An 18,935-nucleotide genomic window follows, 5' to 3' on the forward strand; every position below is an offset into this window, starting at 1 on the left:
TCTCTTCACCTTCAAATTCTCCCTCACTCCAGTTATCTGTAGCCAGAAAAGAATGATTTTTACAAGCAATGGGTTCTGCAGAGACAAGAGACAGAATGAATGAGTAGGGAGCCCCTCTCCCCTCCCCCTCTGTTGACTCTTTGCTTAGAGGGTCTCCGTGGTTTCAGGAAACCAGGGAGGACACTGTGGTCTTCTCATTGGAAACTTCATGCTTTACTGCCAGCTTAGGGAAAAGCCAGAGCACCAGGGAGGCAATCTCCTACGGGGGAGGTGGGTTTTCAACTCTTCGATTTCCAGTGCGAACCCATTTCTGAGGATATTTCTGCGTCGTGATTTCTTTCTTTCTCTGTAGAGAAGGATCAATTCTTTTGATAATTTTGGAGTTGATTCGAAAGTTAAAGGCACCTGAACAGGACTACCAAAGGTAAACAGGGGAAACCCTGTCTCGGAAAACCAAAACAAACAAACAAACAAACAAACAAAATAAAATATGATAAAAATAATAAAAGAAATCTGAACAGGATAAGGATATAACTTGAACGCTAGAATTCAGATCCAAACAGGTGACCTGTAACGAAGCTTATAAAGCTCATGATGCTTATGAAGTTGAGGGAAAAAAAAAAAAGATGTCTGTAGCATGCTGAGCCTAACCCTCTCTCTCCTCTATCCTTCTCTCTGCCCACAGGTGCGCCAGGCCTCACCCCTCTCAGCACACCCCCTCTCTCCAGGGCTCTGGTCCTAGGCTGCAGTTGCACGCAGCCACCTCTAGATGGGACTTTCTCACCAACTCAAAGCCAGGCAAGCGAGAGCACCGCTCCTGCGGGGAGACGCGCACGGGGGTTCCCGCCTTCTCTCCGCAGGAAGGGCGCTCAGTGGAAGTTCCTGGGCGGTAGCCAGTAGGAAGGGGCCGCGACTGTGCGCTTGGGCCCAGCGGGTTTTCAGCCTCTGCATGGGAGGAAATCCTGAGGTTTTCCCGCTAGTGGGCTCTTCAAGAGTTCCACGCCTGGATCTGGGTTTCTGGAATCCTCATCCTCAAAAATAACAGTCGCCTTGGTTGTGTGGTCCCCGTACAGTGCCCGCAGTGGGATTGTACCGCGTCCTTCCTCCAACTCAAGGGGTGCGGGAGAAGGCGCCCCTGGCACCCTCCTATATCGGAGCCACAGGGCAGTGCCTAGGGCGGAACAACTGCTGGCGGGTGGCAAACTTTATGAGGAAGCACCGAGCCTGTGGGCGCTTCTTTGAGCATCACCGGGGAAAGAATGCAAGTGTCAGAACGCTCGTCATTTGTCACGTTTTCTTCACGGGCACCCTCCTTGGAGCTGTGGTCATTGGGAGGGAGGGAGGGAGGGAGGGAGGGTCCCGGGCTCGCCAAAGCCGCCCCCCACCCCTCGCGCTTCGGGTGGCGTTTCCCGGCGTGAATCCTCAGCTCACTGCGCCGCGCCCGCGGTTCTCCCACCTCTCGTAACCACCCCCGTCTTCACATTTCCCCCCTTCTTTCTCCCTGGCGGGGCATGTGGGGGGGGGGGTTGATATATCAAAACAAAACAAAACAAAAAACCAAAACCAGAACTCTGATATTTCTGGTCGCCGAGTTGGTTCAGACTTGCATGTTGAAGGGGTCCTGCCACTGGGGTGTCCCCATCCCTACCTACGCCCGGTCTCTGCCCCTCCAGCATCCTCCTCCCGCTTCCCGGGGTGACTGGTTGGCGAGAAGCGATTGGTGATCCCGGGCGTGATCCCGGCTGCGGCTCCCCGCGCCGCGTGGGGTGAATGGCTGCGGGCGGAGGATCGGGAGGCGCCGGGCGTAGACCAATCGCGGCCGCCGGTGGGAGTATTTGTTATTCACAAGGAAGAGACTCGCCGGTGGCTCGGCCAGCTCAGCCCCCTCAGCCCCGAGATCAGCCACAAGTGCGGCCTCGCGCGGTGGCGAAGGCAGCGGCGGCGCTGACATGGAGCTGCGGGCCCCCCGCGGGCTTCCTCACCTCACCCTCCGCGGGGAGCAGGGTAAGACTCCCCGCCGAGCAGCAGGCGCAGAAAGAAAAGCCAAGTGCTGAAGCATAGAAAAAAAAAGCTCCCCCCTTCCAACTCTCCCCCGACCCTGAGCTAGCTGCAAAAGTAGTACCCCTCGATTTTTATTACCATTTCTATTTTTTCTCCCCCCTCCCAAACCATGCAGCGAACAGCCAGGTGTATGCTTTTTCCTCAGACTACGTTAATGATTTGCTTTTTCTGTGTATAAGTAGATGGCTTTGCAGAGTCTGGAAAAAGGACTGGCGGGCGGAGAAACGCGGATGGCAAGAGAGGGAGAGTGGGCACCAGGGGGCGAGGGGCTGGCCGGGCATTGGAGCTTGATTGGGTGTCTGTTGATTTTACGTTGCAAATAACAAGGCGGCCACCCCTCTTGTCTTGCCATGATTACATTCCAGTGAAGAGGTGCGGAATAGAGGGAGCTAAGCTCGGAACTCCCAAGCCTTGGAGATGTGATTTCCCCAAAAGTTTAGACGGCGAATGGGAGATTGAAGGGTTACGGGAGTGGGCAGGCGCTCCTAGGATACTCTAACCTGGCGTGAGGCGGTAGGATTTTAAATCGCTCTGCCTGGGATTGCCTGGCCTGAGTGACCTCCTGGACCTGCCCTGGCGGAATCTGGACTTGTCCAGCCGAGAAGCCCAGGTACCTTGGTTATGTGAATCTAGAGGGAGGGATTTCCGAAGTTAGCGGCTTCCGGAATGAGTTGAGGTAACCCCCGCCTCCCCTGAACTCCAGCTAGATGGGTGTCTAACAAGGAACTGGGGAAGATTCCGGGGGAGTGTCGCAGCAGCAAAGCCTGGTGTTGTAAGGGGTCCCGAGACCCGCGTCTCTGCGCAACGCACACTGTGCCTCGAGTTTGCGGTCCCCGAGTTAGCTCCGCGAGGTTGGGGTTTCCTTGTCTCCCCCTTACTCCCCCCTTCCCCCCTCCCCAGCTCTAGGAAAACCGCTGGAGTTCCTAGCCGTGTTGGGGGTGGGGTGGGGGACTACAAGAGGACTCAAGGACCTCGAGTTTCCGAAGCCAAGGCAGACGTTCCCTGCAGCTCTTCGGCAACATGGCCAGAGTGGCCCCCGTGTCAGGCCGACCAGCAAGGGGTGTGGGCGCCTGCGGCCAGCAGGTGTGGCGGGGCGCAGGGTTGGGGGGTCGGAGCGGAGGCGCTCCCGGACCCGTGCAAGCAGGAGTCTGAAGCCTAGGGCGCAAGGGGGGGGGGGTGGGGGTGAAGGGGGACTGGGGCGGTGCCGGGAGCCCCGGAGAAGGTAGAGTAACCGGGTCATTCCCAGAGGCACTAGACTCTACTCTGCGATGGGCTTATACGGTCCGAAGAACTGAGAGGGAGAAGGAAGATGCGGAGGGGAGAGGGGATCCCGGGTGGGTGAGTGGCTACTGCCTGAGAATTAGAGGGAGATCTCTCAGCCAAGAGGCCAGGGAGAGCCCATCTACTCAAATGCTCGGAGGTCCGTTGAGGTCCATACAGTTGGTGAAAAATAAAATAGAAGCATGCTTCCCCCTGCGCCCCCCTTCCGCAGTTGTCTGACACGCTTCTTTGGTGCAAATGAAATGCAGAGGCGCGGCGTGCGAGTCACCCCGTTGCGCAAGAAGGCACCCCCGGAGCTTCCCTGAAGAACTGCTTCTAGCCCAAATTGGGGAGCCTGTCTTCATAGGATGTTTGTGTGCCCAGGATAGTGGTGGGGTGTGAGTTGAAGAAACCCAAGGCCCTCGGTTTTTCCCCATGCCCGGGGGGGTTCCACCCCTGGAAGGGAATGCCCTGTTTGTCAACTGGGGGTGATCTTTCCCCCAAAGACCCGACAGTGGGAATCTCGCGAATATCCGAGAACACACTAGTATCTTGGCCAGTAATCAATCCTACCAGTGGAAGAACTGAAGACAGGGTTTGCGGTGGAGGTATTTGCAAGAAAAATTACTATCAGTACAAATGCATTCCGACGATAGCTTGCATTTTGCTTGAAAGAAAAATGAAAAGAGAGAAAGAGCCACCAGCAGGTAGATCTCGGATAAACAGCTTATTGCACTTGACTGTAATTTCCATTTTCCGTTATGAAAGTGTTTGTCAATAATTGCAAATGGCTACAGGAACCACTCGAGTTCACCTCGGTCACTTGCTTGTGAATAATATCTTGAGTGATCACGAGAGGAGACAATCCCAGCTGTATAAAATGCATTCTCTGGGTCTTGCAAATATATGGCCTGATAATTTTGAAAAGAGCATCATTCACCAGGAAAATGATTTTCTAACGCAATTTTCCCATCTCAGAGTCAACCACAGGTTGTACTGTGTTGGAGATAAAGAATATCTGCTCTTAAATAAGGGATGTGGAGACAATTTAAGGGGAGCTTTTCTAGGAGACATTTTCTCAGAATAAAGAAGGTGCTGAGAACACAGCTGAATGCTGTCTTTTGTAGGCTCAATTCGTTGTTTGGTTAGTGCTGGCTAGCTCTGCCCTCATGTGCACCCCCTACCCTCCCACCCCAGTTATGGCTGATTGACTAGTTCTAACCATTCGGATCCAAAAAAGGGAGAGAGAAAATAAATAAATAAATAAATAAATAAATAAAAAAGGACAAGCCCAGCTGAGGAGGAGGAGTGCAGGGGAAAGTTGGAGGTCTCCAGTGATGTGCTCTTTAGGACTTGGCTGGGCAGGTTGAAGCTGCTTCCGGGCTTGTTTAATTGGTATTTATGCAGCAAACAGCCCAGCTGACATTCACATTGGCAGTATCAAGCGCCAATCTTTGTGTAAGACCGTTCCATTGTCTTTAGGGCAGGGGCGGGCGCACTGAGTGCTGCACAGGCAAGCTCCTAATGCTTTCTCTTCTAAGTTTCTTTCTCATTGACTTCTCCCAGTGGGGAACACCAAGGGGACCCTGCTGTAGTCAGTGAGTGCCATTGCTCTCTCGTTCTCTCTCTGCATCTTAGAGAAGATTGCTGCATGGATTTATCTTTTGCTTAGATCTACAGGGGGAAAAAAATCTATGCACTCCCAGTGCCTGTTGAATCGGCTGGCTTTGAAAGGCCCAGGAAATTGTTTCCGCTTTCAGGGCAGAACCTGAGTGGGTATCACCAGACTTTCATTACCTAGTCTCTCCATGAAGTACCAGGAGAGGTTGTGAGCCTGACAGTCAGGGGTATCATCGCAGTCTTATTTCCATTTTAAGGGAACTTTTCTTTTTCTGTTAGAAATTTAGGTTTCCCTCACCCTCCCTCCCTCCCTCCCTCCCTCCTTCCCACCCTCCCCTCTCTTTCCCCCCTTCCCTTCCAGGCATGTTTTCTTTGATTTCTGAGTTCTTTTTGGTGCTCTGGCAAGTTGGAGCAGACTCATCCACTGACAGGAAGGACCTTGGGCATAGAGCATTGTCTCATCCGGGCCCCATCGCTGCCGGAATGATTTGAGGGTACTGTGGAAAGAAGGCGCCCCATAAGGCTTCCTTCTCTGTTTGGTTGTGCCCTAGTGGTAGGATATTATGGCTTTTCTTAGGACTCATTTTAATAACGCAGGCGCTGTAGTTGGAGACCATCAGGTTCCGACATCTGTAGGTGAATGTGTTTACTCCCTGGGGAGAACTAAGGCTTAAGGGAGACATGGTCTTGCGGTTCTTCATGAAAGGACACATCTGTCCTTGTGGGCAGAAGAAGCCAGCTCTGTCAAGGGGCAGGGGGCAGGTAAGGAGAAATGGGAAGATGTAGGGAAAGCCTTAGAGGATGGTTTACAAGCCATCAAACACGTGTGTTGCCAATTTCCTACTTTTCCCGGCAAGATAACATGTTCAGATACAGTTCTGCTGGCTGGGTTTTCCAGTGGCAATAACCCTTAGTGCCAAAACAGGTTTTTTTTTTTTTTTTTTTTTTTGCCACAGAGGAATGTCTTGTATCTTGAGAACGGTGCTTTGAGTATCTCTATCTGTGGTGTGGCATTCAGGCCAGATACTGTACAGATCCACTGACTTCTCTTTGTGCCTTCAGATTGATTTTCCTTTGAGATCTCCTTTTTGGTACAGACTTTGCAAAGCTGATTCTTGAATACATGGCTGTTGCTGAGGTCTGACCCTCCATGATGCTCATAGGAAGTGATCCCTGCTCCCCCAAGCCCCTCAGCTCTAAACATGATCTACAAGTAAAATACTTCAGTTCCAGGACTGGCTATTAAACCAATACCATCCCTGTGCATTCTTATATCATGTGACAGTTTAAAAAGTATTTTTATGTACATTATGGCATTTGATGTCACAACCTGGCAGGAGGGCAGAGCCTCATGCCCAGAGGCCTTGGGATGGGGACAGAATGTGACTGCAGTCCTGCACATGAACTCTGGCCTGAGATGTCAGGTGGGGGCTGGGATACCAACCATATAGGTGAATTTTAGGTTTAAGTTTATGTGAGGTTCCTTGCTGGGGGATGTTCTAATGTATTTTGATGCTAATTACTGCTTGCTGTCTCTGTGACCCACCTTTTAATTAATAAAAAGCCATCCCACCTGGGCAGGGCAGAGGAGATAGAGGTGTGGCTAAGGGTCCCACGAGAGGGAGAGAGGAATTCTGGGAAGAAGAAGAGAGACCACCATGAGGAAAAAGGAGAAAGACCAGAGAAAGAAAGAGAAGGAGAAGAAGGCCGCCATGAGTTAGATGGAGGAGAAGCACGTGCTGGCATGAATGAGGAATTCGGCCCAGATGAAGAACATTAACAAGTATTTGGGATTATGGACGGGAGGTAGCTTGATAGAAACTGGCAGAAACAGATGGCTTGGGATTGAGGCCCCACTATGGGAAGTAGTTTAGAGGATTAATGTCTGCCCTGCCCTGGGTTAACTAAGTGTATTTTAAAATATAACAAGTGTTAGTGTCTTAATTGGTTGCTAGTCGGGCCTATACTCATCCTGCTGGTCATACTGATAATATTAATAATGCTGGTAATCTGAAAACAATAGTTCCTGGCACACTGTCCAGATTCAGTAAGTTGGTTTCATCCTCTTCCCCTCTTCTAAGCTGATACATACTATCAACGTGACCTATCGGTCCTTAAATGTGGCCCTTTTATGCAATAGCTGTGTTATCTATAAAGAAAGGTGTAGATTGAATTTTACTAAATCAGATTGGTTTTTAAATGCATGGTATTTAAAGAAAACCTGCGGTGAATTCTTTTGTTATGCTAATAACCACAGTCTAATTTATCTGTTTGGTAGTTGCACTTCTTCTGGATCCAATTTTCTTAATATCTGCTCTGCTTATATAAATGAGCTTTTAGATCCTTTTCTCACTGATGCAGGGCGGGGTGGGGTGGGGAGGGTTACTTGCTTGCAAACAAAACCAGTTATTGTGCTCAGTTGACAAAGCCTTGGTCTCCTTTTTGAGTATAATCCCAAAGTCTCAGAACAGGAAGCTGGGAGACATCTTAGAGCTGGTAGGGTCACACCACCATTTCACAGATTAATGAGCAGGAGCACCCAGAGATGAGGTGGCCTGTTCCTTGTCCCCAACTAGTTACTGACTGTCGGACAAAGATCCCCTTCCAGGCCTCTGTTGCCAGGGAAGGACTCACTCTGTCCCCACTAAGGATCCACACAGGCAGCAGTCTGAGACACAGACAAAGCTGCAGCCTTAGGAGCTGATGGCAGTGCTTCCCCAGGATACCCTTCCTGTTGAATCAGGAATGCTTCCCCAGGATAGCCCTTCCTGTTAAATCAGCAATGCTTCCCCAGGATGCCCTTCCTGTTAAATCAGCAGTGCGTCCCCAGGATAGCCCTTCCTGTTAAATCAGCAGTGCTTCGCCAAGATAGCCCTTTCTGTTAAAAAGCTGAACAGATACAGGATGGGTATGCTGCTTTTCATGAGAAGCTGTATTCTTGGCTAAAGACATTTTCTATACAAGAATCCTACCCTGTCAGTGCCACATGGTGGAGGAAGAAAGGAGGGCTGATCTTGACAGGCCTTGTGTGCTGGCTAGGGAACCAGAGTTGAAGTTTGGAAGTGTGAGTATTTTTAACCTTTCAGAGAGTTCAGAACTATCCCTTCTAGAAACACCTCATGGTTGTTCAGTCCTTTATTGTTTCTTGAGCTAACCACTGGAAAAAACATACGACTATAGAAGATTCCTGCCAGTGGCGGAGTCCTTACCCTCTCTGCACTGTGTTTGTGCCCTGCTGTAGCTGTCTGAAAGGCCCACCTGTTGATGATGTGGCGGGTGTTGCTGTTTCCTACGGTTGGGCTTAGGGATCAACTTGTTTTGTGTGAGCTTTATTGTTTTTCTCCTCACTTAAACAGAGATAGTAATAAGCAGCATTTGGGAGTCCTCTGAGATCCTGTCATGTGCCTGTACATGGAAAGTTGAACACGCGCCTGGGGTACAGGCCTGCAATCCAGCCAGGGCAGGTCTGTGGGACAGTCAGTCAGTGTCAGCGGTACAGACAGTGTCAGCGGTACAGACAGTCAGTGTCTGTCAGTGGTACAGACAGTGTCTGTCAGCATTACAGCACTTAGAAGGGACAGAGCGGGTGAGCTGGGTGAGTCCATGGTTAGGCCTTCTGAATGTTAGCTACCATCTTGTGGACCCTGTAGTAGTGACGGCAGCTTGCTGGCCTCAGACTTTCCAGAGAACAGGACTCACACCTTCTTTAAGACGTCTACCATAAACACGCCTTTAGTCCCAGCACTTGGGAGGCAGAGACAGGTGGATCTCTGTGAGGTTGAGGCCAGCCTGGTCTACAGAGTGAGTCCAGGACAGCTAAGGCTACACAGAGAAACCCTGTCTCAAAAAAACAAAAACAAAAGGAGGAGGAGGAGGAAGAGAAAGAGAAAGAGGAGGAAGAGAAAGAGGAGGAAGAGGAAGAGGAGGAAGAGAAAGAGGAAGAGGAGGAAGAAGAAGGATTTCAATTACGCCCAGGGGTCAGTCAGCTTGGGAGAACAGCTAGTTTACTTCAAATCAAAACAGCACATGAAGCAGAGCTGTTTGGATCTGTAGCTCAGATACACACACACACACACACACACACACACACACACACTTCCTTTAGAGTTAAAACAGAAACTGAACATACTCAGTCTGTAATTTTATGACAATTGTTCAGACTCTGAAACCACCACAATATTTAAATATTTTCCACGTAGCTCTGATTTTACTCTTCAAGTGATGAACAGAATTCAATAAACCCTTCACCAACTGGGCAAATAGTCAAAAAGTTGCTCCACTTCAGTAGAGAAAGGAGGAGAGACCAGGGTGATGGCTGTTTACTGAGCTTTGCAGTGTGTGCCTGCTAGCAGGTTCTGCCTCCCCTTACAGATAAGAAGACAAGGGCTAGAGAGCTTGCATGTAGTTAATTCTGTGCTGCAGAGGAGGAAGGAAACTCAAGTGGAAGTCCAGCGAGCTGTCTAATAGTGAGACCTCTCGGTTTGCATCTCACCGCCCTTGTCTGCTAAACCTAAATGATCCAGCCTCCTTACTCTCCATACCCCCAACTTTTCTTTAGGTTAGAGCTCCAGACAGACCTATGAGATGCTGAGGAGACTAAATATTATTGTAAATACCAATAGTTCAAAAAGAAACTAATTTTTATTATTTCTAGGACAGCAAGTAGAACTAGCTTAACGCCTCCTGAGTAGATGTGGAAATGTGACCAGTTGATGGAGCCCATGTGTGTCTATAGCTGAAAACAGTTTATTCTCTTAGGTGTGTAATGGTAAGAGATGGCTTTGTATAGTGGAGAAAGGGTTTGAAGTACAGGCCCTAGCCTTGACGTTTCTTCTTCATTTGCCCACTTTCTCTAGGTTTGGCCCGTGTGGACTTGGTCTCAGCATCTAAACTAGTGGTTAGAGTTAGTGACATTTTGCCATGATCTAACTAGTCTTCCTAGTGAGTAAGTGCACATTTGGTTTAATCCACAGACTCAGGTGGGCTTCTTAAGTGTGTCCCTTTGGGGGGCGACTTCAGGTCAGGCTGTTGTGGACTCTGAGGGGGAAGCAGCTGCCTGGTGAATCGAGTGGTGAGAAAATCAGCAAAGGACCACATATTTGGAATAACGTAGAGAAAAAAAAATCAAGGGACAGCACATTCCAGGTAGCCTGGAAATGGCTTAGCTGAGGGGCCAGCCGTTGGCCAGGGCTCCTAGTGTGCACTCAGGAAGTCAGCACAGTGGTGGGCTAAGAGGCTCTTTTCAAACCTGAAGTGAAACACAGTGTAACTTTCTCTGAAGGGCTTGGACATATGTTGAGTTGTCCCCCAGGGAGGCACCATCCTTTTTTTTTTTCCCTTTTCAGAACAAAGAAGATGGAAAGAGGATTTTATGAACTGGAACTTAAATGAGTGAATGGGAAATGCAAGCAGATGTTGGTTGGCTCGGTGGAGGGAAATGGTCCAGATTTCAGATCCAAGTGTAAATAGGTTAGAAATGAACGTTAGATTAAGCATCCTGCCTGAACACATTGTTGATGCTCAATCTCTTTGTTACGCATATACCCCAAACCTCAGATTTCCCCATGTTAAGCCAGTTCTGTTTCAGTGAAACTTCTTCCAGAACTGTTCTGTAAGGACCTCATGGAACTCTTTAAGGACGCAGGCCCCAGAATGAGGTTTCTTCTTGATCCGCCTGTAGATGCCTTCACTCTAGGCTATTTCTAGTCTTGATGAAATGACTGTTTTCCCCACTGAGTCAGACAAAATTAAGGAGCTCTCCAATTGATCTCCAGCACTGATTGTGTTGCTTGTGATTCCTGGATCAAGGCGTTATTTGCTTCAGAACCACAAGCCTGCCCGTTGCCTCCTCCCTGACGGATTAATTGGGAACTCTGACAATGGTAACGGGAAGATCTTTACACATAGCCCTCGCTGCGTGTTTAATTTCCGAGTCTTTGTTTTCTTACCACAGAACAATAGGATAATTGATGAGAGTAGCTGGTGTTCTATGCTAAATGTTTCTGCAAGCTACCAGGTATTTTCAGATCTTTTGGTAGCTTGTCTCTCCCTTCCTCTCTTCCTTCTTTTCTTCCTCCCTCCTCCGTCCTTCCCTGTGATTGGATAGTTACTGTTTCCCACTGGGAAATCTGGAACACTAAAATAAAAAGTCATTAACAGATGACTGGCTTGTTAAATACATCACAGAAACTAACCTTTCATTATCTCATGGACAAGATTTTAAGGCTAAATTTATATAACTGTAAAAAGATAAAGCAGGTTGGAGAAGAAATAATGTCATCAATCACAGGAATTGTACCTTTCTGGAAATATGACTTATTGAAATAAAATGATAAATAAAAATATGTTCTGGCTCAAAAGAAGTGAGCTAGCTGCTGATCCTTCTCTGTTTCCCTTGCTTTAAACATGTCATCAATCTCCCTGCTTAGATGCAGTGCAGCCAGGTGTTCAGAATCACAGGGGACCAAAAAGAGTTTGTAGAGAATAGGGAAATAAAAAGTTGGTTCGGACTCCAGTGTGTGAAAAAATACAGCCCTACTCAACTGAATTTTCCCCCTTTTCCTTCCCCTTCTCCCCAGGAACAATTCTGCTACAGGGCTGAACTCAAGGACATGAGTTGTTGACCTCATCCCAACGTTAGAACCTCAGATGTTATTCTAAATTTATTTGCAAGCCAAACTTTATGTGGGTATAAACTTGAAAGGAGGAGGGGTCTGTTGGAAATTCACTGTGATGTTCGAACCAAGGAAACTTGCTGAACTCCCCAGAGCCTTCCCCCATGGGCCCGGATGGTAGCCTCCAGAAGGTGCAGCCTCAGGCGGTCCTCCATCTTCTGTGGCAAGAATAAACTTCGGGTCTTAGACTGCAGTACCACCCGTGGAGAAAATGGTATGCGAGGGGAAGCGCTCAACCTCCTGCCCTTGCTTTTTCCTCTTGACTGCCAAGTTCTACTGGATCCTCACAATGATGCAAAGAACTCACAGCCAGGAGTATGCCCACTCCATCCGGGTGGACGGGGACATCATTTTGGGGGGACTTTTCCCCGTTCATGCCAAGGGAGAAAGAGGGGTGCCTTGTGGCGAGCTGAAGAAGGAAAAGGGGATCCACAGGCTTGAGGCCATGCTTTACGCAGTCGACCAGATTAACAAGGACCCTGACCTCCTCTCCAACATCAGCCTGGGTGTTAGGATCCTTGACACGTGCTCGAGGGACACCTACGCTTTGGAGCAGTCGCTAACCTTCGTGCAGGCATTGATAGAGAAAGACGCGTCCGACGTGAAGTGTGCTAACGGAGATCCGCCCATTTTCACTAAGCCCGACAAGATTTCTGGTGTCATAGGTGCTGCAGCAAGCTCCGTGTCCATCATGGTGGCTAACATTTTAAGACTTTTTAAGGTAAGTAAAGGCATTGGCTTTTCAATCACCTGTGAAAGAGTCAGCAGTCTCTGTGCCTCCCAAGTCGGGTTTTGAAGAAGAAAGTGGAGACGGAGATGCTGATTAACACGGTCTGTGGTGCCAGGTTCCTCAAACGGGGCGTTCTGTGTCCGGGTTTCCACACGTGCCAATTTAGTTCCTTTAGTTATGATTAAGTGGGTTAATCCTGGTTGTGTCCTTCCAGGGAGAATGTTGGTAAGTGTTGTGACATGCCTGGTCCTCGACTTCCTGCTGGTAATCTCAGGGAGGCTCGCTTTAAGCCGGAGCAAACATCTTTAGACAATAATACACCCTTAGCACACGTATCATACAGGACACTTCCTTTTTTTTTTTTTTTTTTTTTTTGGTTCTTCGAGACAGGGTTTCTCTGTGTAGCCTTGCCCATCCTGGACTCACTTTGTAGACCAGGCTGGCCTCGAACTCACAGCGATCCGCCTGCCTCTGCCTGCCAAGTGCTGGGATTAAAGGTGTGCGCCACCACGCCCGGCTTGACACTTCCTTTTTACTTGGGATACACGTGAAAGAATTTACTTGGTGAAACGTCTTCGGGGTGGGACGCTCTGTTAATACAAAAGTTCATGTGTGAAGAAACAGTCTTTATTAGTAATGTGCAGAGGGGAGCGACACTCTAGGAGTTAAGATGGTCATGAAGTCGTCAGGTTTATTATAATTCAAATAGAACAGAATCACATTAATTCATAATACTGTGATGCAGGCAGGAAATAATTACATTTAATTCTTACTGAGTTAATAGTTCAAATTTAGCAGGAAGAAATCAAGACATTTTGGTTTAGGTTTGATGATCTGTTTTATGCTTTATAATATCGACTAACATTGCCAATATAAAATAATATATGTGAAAACACTGAGAGTAAAAAGTACCATAAAAATAAAGTTATTGTCACTCACCATTTTTATTAACTTTCTTATCTTATTTATTAATATCCATTATGTAGGCTTTTGAAATAGACATGATTTTTTAAATTGAAAATACTTTTCACTCTGATTTCTTACTCACTGGGACTTGGCTTTTTCCAACTGAACCTGAATTAATGAGGCTTCATTTTATATTATGAAAAACTATTCCTATGCACACAGATTTAAAGTTGGACCGATGACAGATAGAGTGACAAAAATGAACAAAGTGATGGAAAACTTCACAAAAAAGGGATGAAAGGGATTGAATCAAAGGCTTTCTGGTTTGGGAATAAATATATCTTGGTGGCCAATCCAGCTCAGCGCCCTCTGTACCATTCCCCCACGAGGCTGCAGGGCCTCCCTGGGAATCCCCTTTATTCGGGGATAAGAATGCCAAGAGGTAGGTTAATGGCCCTTTTCAGATGGATGATTTAGCATCAGCTGAGGAGGAGGTTGCTCTACGTGTCTAAGGCATTCTGAAAAGGCACAAAAAATGCCCCAGGGAGCATGGGAGACACTTTAGCAAGGCATTAGAAGAGTCTCCTGGCAGTGAGAAGACTTGAAATGAGAACTGGCAGCCAAAGGTCTCTCGTTCTCCATCGCTAGAAATCTTCAGTTACAAACAGTGTCTCTAGGGATGGCTACCTCCTCTCTCCCAGAGGCAAGACACAGAGTCAGGAGGCCTCTGCTTGTAGGCGTGGGCTCTCCTCAGGACTGGTGATCTGTGCCTCCTGGTCTTTGCTGTTCATGGCTGCCGTGTCAACCAGCTAGTTCCCCAGCCTTTCTCCTTCCTCCAATTCAACCTCCGCTTCCCCTCACTTGTTACAAAACGTTTCTTTTGAGTTTTTAACCCAGTGACCATGGTTGAGACAGATCCATTATTAGAGATGAGGAAAACCTTCATGGTGGTTTTCTTGTTTCTGGGAATATATATATATATATATATATATATATATATATATTAATTATTGGTCCTATCATCCCATAGCTACTCTTATGTATTGGTTTTCCTGTAGTCTGGCTACCACCTAAAAGCACACAAGGATTTGAAGAGTGGAGTGGAGGCGACAAGGCACACACTTATCTGAGATAGTCAAAGCTTATTTATGTTATTTTTTTTGTCACAGAATGACTATCAGACAGTGAAAATAGTAATAATTCTGTATTATGTTGTTGGCTATCTTTAGTGAGACAGTGCAGGTGAAATGTGCGGTCAGCACCTGGCTGCGTCCCTTGTTTCCTAGGCTGCTGAAGGACATTTCAGGCCACCTGAAGGCGAGAGGGGAGTTTTTGTTTTATAGAGCTGGGCCTGGATTTTCTCTGCTCAGTTCTTCGCTCACTAGAGAATTCTCTTGCTATTTTTGATTGTCGTGGAGGGAATTCTCTCTGATGGAGCGATTTATTCTTGGTTCTTTAAACACAGTCAGTGTTCCAGGGCAACTCTAGAGGGAATCTCGCCTGCACACCTAGGGGCTCCCTGCCTACCCCTTGATGGGCATTGTAAGCAGGAGGCCACCTTTAGCCTGAAGAGGGCAGTGACTGCTGCAGATGACAGTACCAGCACTGGCACTTGGCACAGAGTAACACTTGGCTTCTGTCTTAGCCACATTACTAGATTTGGAAAAAAAAAAAAAAAGATCTCTTTCAAAAGTCAAGCAGCAAGAGGTGTGTGTGTGGGCTCATCCTACCTTCCTGCTGAAACCGAAGCATAAGAATGCAAATTAAATAGTTTCAGCCTCTCATTGTATTGCCTCCATCTACTCGCATGACTTATGTGCAACCCTCGGCCTGCACTTCACAGTGGCTGTAATTAGGAGATAATAATGACTGTGCATGGAAAGAGAACGGCCTGCTTTAGTGCGGGTGACGTCTGCTTACATCCGTATGCTAGGACCCACACGAGGCAGTACACTAGTTATCAGAGGGATAGTTAACAAATTATTACATCAGAGATCGAGATATAGTTCCATTTTGAAAAAAAAAAAAAAAAAAAACCATTGATTTCCTTAAGGCAATGCTATGATGAGGCGAGTGAAAGTAAGTTTGTAGTCCCTGCAGGACGGCATACGACCCATAGAATCTATAAAGGATGCACAGAAATCTATGCATCAAACTGAACTCTGTTTCTTGAGGGAAACAGGGTTGTTCCGTCCTTGCTTCTTGTACCCAAGTTCTGAATCAAACGAAGAAACTCAGCCCCTTATCTCAGAGGAGAAATGCCTACACACCTCTGGAGCTCCACAGAGGGGAAGTTCTCAGTCTGAGGATAGGTACCGCTTATGCCAAAGGTCTCCTCATCTACAAGGAGCCTTTTCAAACTTCAGGGCTTGTGAATAAGGAGACTGTTTTGCTCTTCTCTGTTTATACCAAGAGGAGTGAACATGACTCACATCCCTCAGATATGTTGGCAATGGGACTCAGGTTTAAAGCCATAGAATCAGACTTTTAATGCTTTGAACTTTTATAGAAGCATTATTATGAACATACACAAACACACACACACACACACACACACACACACACACAAAGAGAGAAAGAGAGAGAGAGAGAGAGAGAGAGAGAGAGAGAGAGAGAGAGAGAGAGAGAGAGAGAGAGAGATTAGGCAACATAGTAGTGTGGTTGTTGAGGTGACCTCTGTAGCAAGCCAGTAGCTTTAGATGATGGTAACCTCAGCCAGGATGATGTGTAATTGTGATGTAGCAGAGTCAAAGGTATAAATGACGTGTTTAGGATCCTCAACCTTTCAAAATTCGGGGACTTAAAAATCAGGGATCTTTTGGAAACTAACTGAGATGTCTAGAAATGAAATTTGTTTGTTTATAAAATCCTCAAATAGTTTTCCTTCTCATGAAACATTTTCTATCTTCTTTGAGTGGGAGAAAATCAATTTCTCAAAGCACTAAATGTATCTTACCTTGAGTAAAGACTGAGTTTTTTAGGTTAAAGGTAACGCATTGATACTGACGCAACTCACGTTAGTGTCTACAAAGACACATGGCTTACAAGAGGACAGTGTCAGACACAATTTCTCTCCCTCCTCTTTGGCCACTTAGCTTTACCTGGATTGTTAATTTTCCATTCTTGAAGACTAGGGCTTAGCCAGCCTGTGGTGCATCCTTCAGAGGCAATCAGCGGAGGAGACGGCAGTAGGAGTCACCCCTTTGGGGGCTAGATGATTTCTCTACAGGTGCGTTTGTGCTGGTCATAAATGACTAAAATCGGTCTTTATCTTAAGTCAATGAAATACAGACAACTGTCTCATTCTCCTGCAAGTCTTTGTCTGCTTTACAATCTTTATGAAGACATATTGTCCTCCAAAAGACTCAGTTGTACCAACTGGTAAAGCCATGTGCTCTGTGAGTTATTTACTGCACACAATGGGTTTTATTAACTGCAAACCGTGAAAAGCAAATCTGCCATGTTCAGGCTCATCTTGTTTGGACGGATGGATGAGTGGGCATGCTAAATAAACTGTGCAGGAGACAGCATCTTATATAAATCTTGTTTGATAGCATATAGACAATGGGTCGTGGAAAGTGGGACTCTTTCATCAAAGGGTCTTTTAGTTTTGGAGGAACTTTGCTTGAGAGGAGCTCCTCCTCTTTGGAGGAGGCAGATGGACTCTCCCTCATAGGCGCTAATAGTGGCGTCAGATGAGAAAAGGCACATCAGATGCACAGCCAGAGAGAGCTGATGCATGCAGACTTGTTAATGCCTCTCTCCTCAAAACCCTCTAGGAGATACTGGTCCATCTCTGCGATGCAAACTGGCAGAGGGCTTTACTTGGCTAGGTTAACAGAGAAGCAGCCTGTACCTCCTCTCTTTGGCATTTACCCAACACTGTTGTAGTTGTTTGCCTGTCCATATTCCCCATCGTACAAGCACCAAGAGGGCAGGATGCATCTCTGTGTCCTTGGCTCTTGTTTTTTAAACCCACAGTCTCACCCTAGGAGCCTAATAAACACGCGAATGAATAAATGACTGAAGCAACCATACGTTCTACGAACCCATCTCAACCCTGAGTACTGGGTGGAAATCATAGTTAGCTAGGTAGGCAAATAAAATCAAGGTTTAGGAAAAGAAATGGAAGGAAGTGAGGGAGGAAGAAGGACATGACATTTTGGGAGTTCCTATTTTTCACGTGCTCCCTCATAGCTCTGCGCATTCACGTCTTCTCTAGATAGACTTTAAAAATGAAAAATTAAGCAAGTAATATACACGAGTGCGTTCTCATTTTGGAAGATTATAGCAACAAATGGTCTGAAATGGGAAGAGTCCACTTCTTGGCACTCTACTAATAAAACTGTGGACATGGCTTTATTTATAGATATGCCCTTATGACTTTCTTTTCCACTTAACATATGCAGGAGAGACTTCTCTGCTGGTTGATGCTGGTCTGTGTCAGAAATCCTCAATTCCGCAAGTCAGATTTACCTGGAAAGATGTATGGTCAGATTCTTACCCAATACCAAAGAGACTGGGCAAAGCCCCACCTTCATATAGCAGGGCATTTCCAGGTGATCCGGTGTTGTTCTAGGATTGGGAAGTTACAAAACAACCCCCCGCCCCCCAACAATACTTCATTTTAGTGGCTGGTGGGTTTTAATTATGAATAGACAATAACTTACTTTTAACAAATCCCTGATAAGGAAGTAGTCGGTGATTTTTGTTTGTTTGTTTGTTTTCCGTTTGAAAAATGGAATGTAACAATGCCAGGGCTGCACGCAAACACTGTTAGCTCTAGAGGAATTTTTTGCATCATAGCACTTTTTCTTCAGGGGCTACATTACGAATAACCACACCCACCTCTCCATGAGATTGTCTCATATACATACGTGCAGGTGTTCACCAAGGCTCTTCATGGCACGCAGTGACAGAATCAACGTCCTGGTCCTGTGCCTGGCCGGTGAAATGAGCATCATGCTTCCTGTTTTGTGGAACAGAATTTTAAGCTTGGTGAACTTAAATCATCTTTACTTTTCTTTTCTGAAGTCCCTAATAGCCTGACAGCCTACAGTCAACACTGAAGACACCATAAGGGCTTATGTCTTCTGGGCTCTCTGAGCAGTGAGGATGTCTTAAGGACAGTGGAGAGGCTTTTAAGGAGAGAATGGCTTATGATGAGATAAAATGCTACTTTTGTTGCTGTTCGAGAAGTAAGTGGTCTGCAAACCTTTCTTGAAAAAGTTAGAGCAGAGGCAAATAAACTAATCAATCTACAGGGGGAAGTGCTTTCCTACTCATCGTCCCTAAGCATAGCAATTTAAAAAAAAGTTTAAGCCAGGCATGGTGGTGCACGCCTTTAATCCCAGCACTCGGGAGGCAGAGGCAGGCGGATCGCTGTGAGTTCGAGGCCAGCCTGGTCTACAAAGGGAGTCCAGGACAGCTAAGGCTACACAGAGAAACCCTGTCTCGAAAAACAGAACAAAACAAAAGTTTATTTTTACAGGCTTTATTTATTTATTTGCCAGTTTTAGATTTAAAGAAGAACTGAAGATTGAGGTGATCTTTGTTTGGCTCTCAATGCAGGCATTTTTCATAGACTTTTGTTTTTATTTTACTTATTTATTTTTATTAACAACCAAAGGCGACCTCTTCCCGGGGAGGCGTAAACTCTGGAGGCTGCTTTGTGGCTCCGGTTC

General features: G+C 46.8%; 1 protein-coding gene across 1 annotated transcript in view; it reads left to right on the plus strand.

The window, feature by feature from the left end:
• Positions 1-1,661: 1,661 nt before the first annotated feature.
• Grm8 (glutamate metabotropic receptor 8) overlaps positions 1,662-18,935 on the plus strand; it is an 845,527-nt gene continuing 828,253 nt past the window's right edge. Inside the window, exons 1-2 of the mRNA XM_051151844.1 lie at positions 1,662-2,004; positions 11,520-12,336. Of these exons, the coding sequence (XP_051007801.1) occupies positions 11,827-12,336 (510 nt within the window). The 5' untranslated portion in view covers positions 1,662-2,004; positions 11,520-11,826. The remainder of the gene's footprint in view (positions 2,005-11,519; positions 12,337-18,935) is intronic.

The sequence above is a fragment of the Acomys russatus genome, chromosome 10, assembly GCF_903995435.1.
Source record: "Acomys russatus chromosome 10, mAcoRus1.1, whole genome shotgun sequence".
Classification (NCBI taxonomy): domain Eukaryota; kingdom Metazoa; phylum Chordata; class Mammalia; order Rodentia; family Muridae; genus Acomys; species Acomys russatus.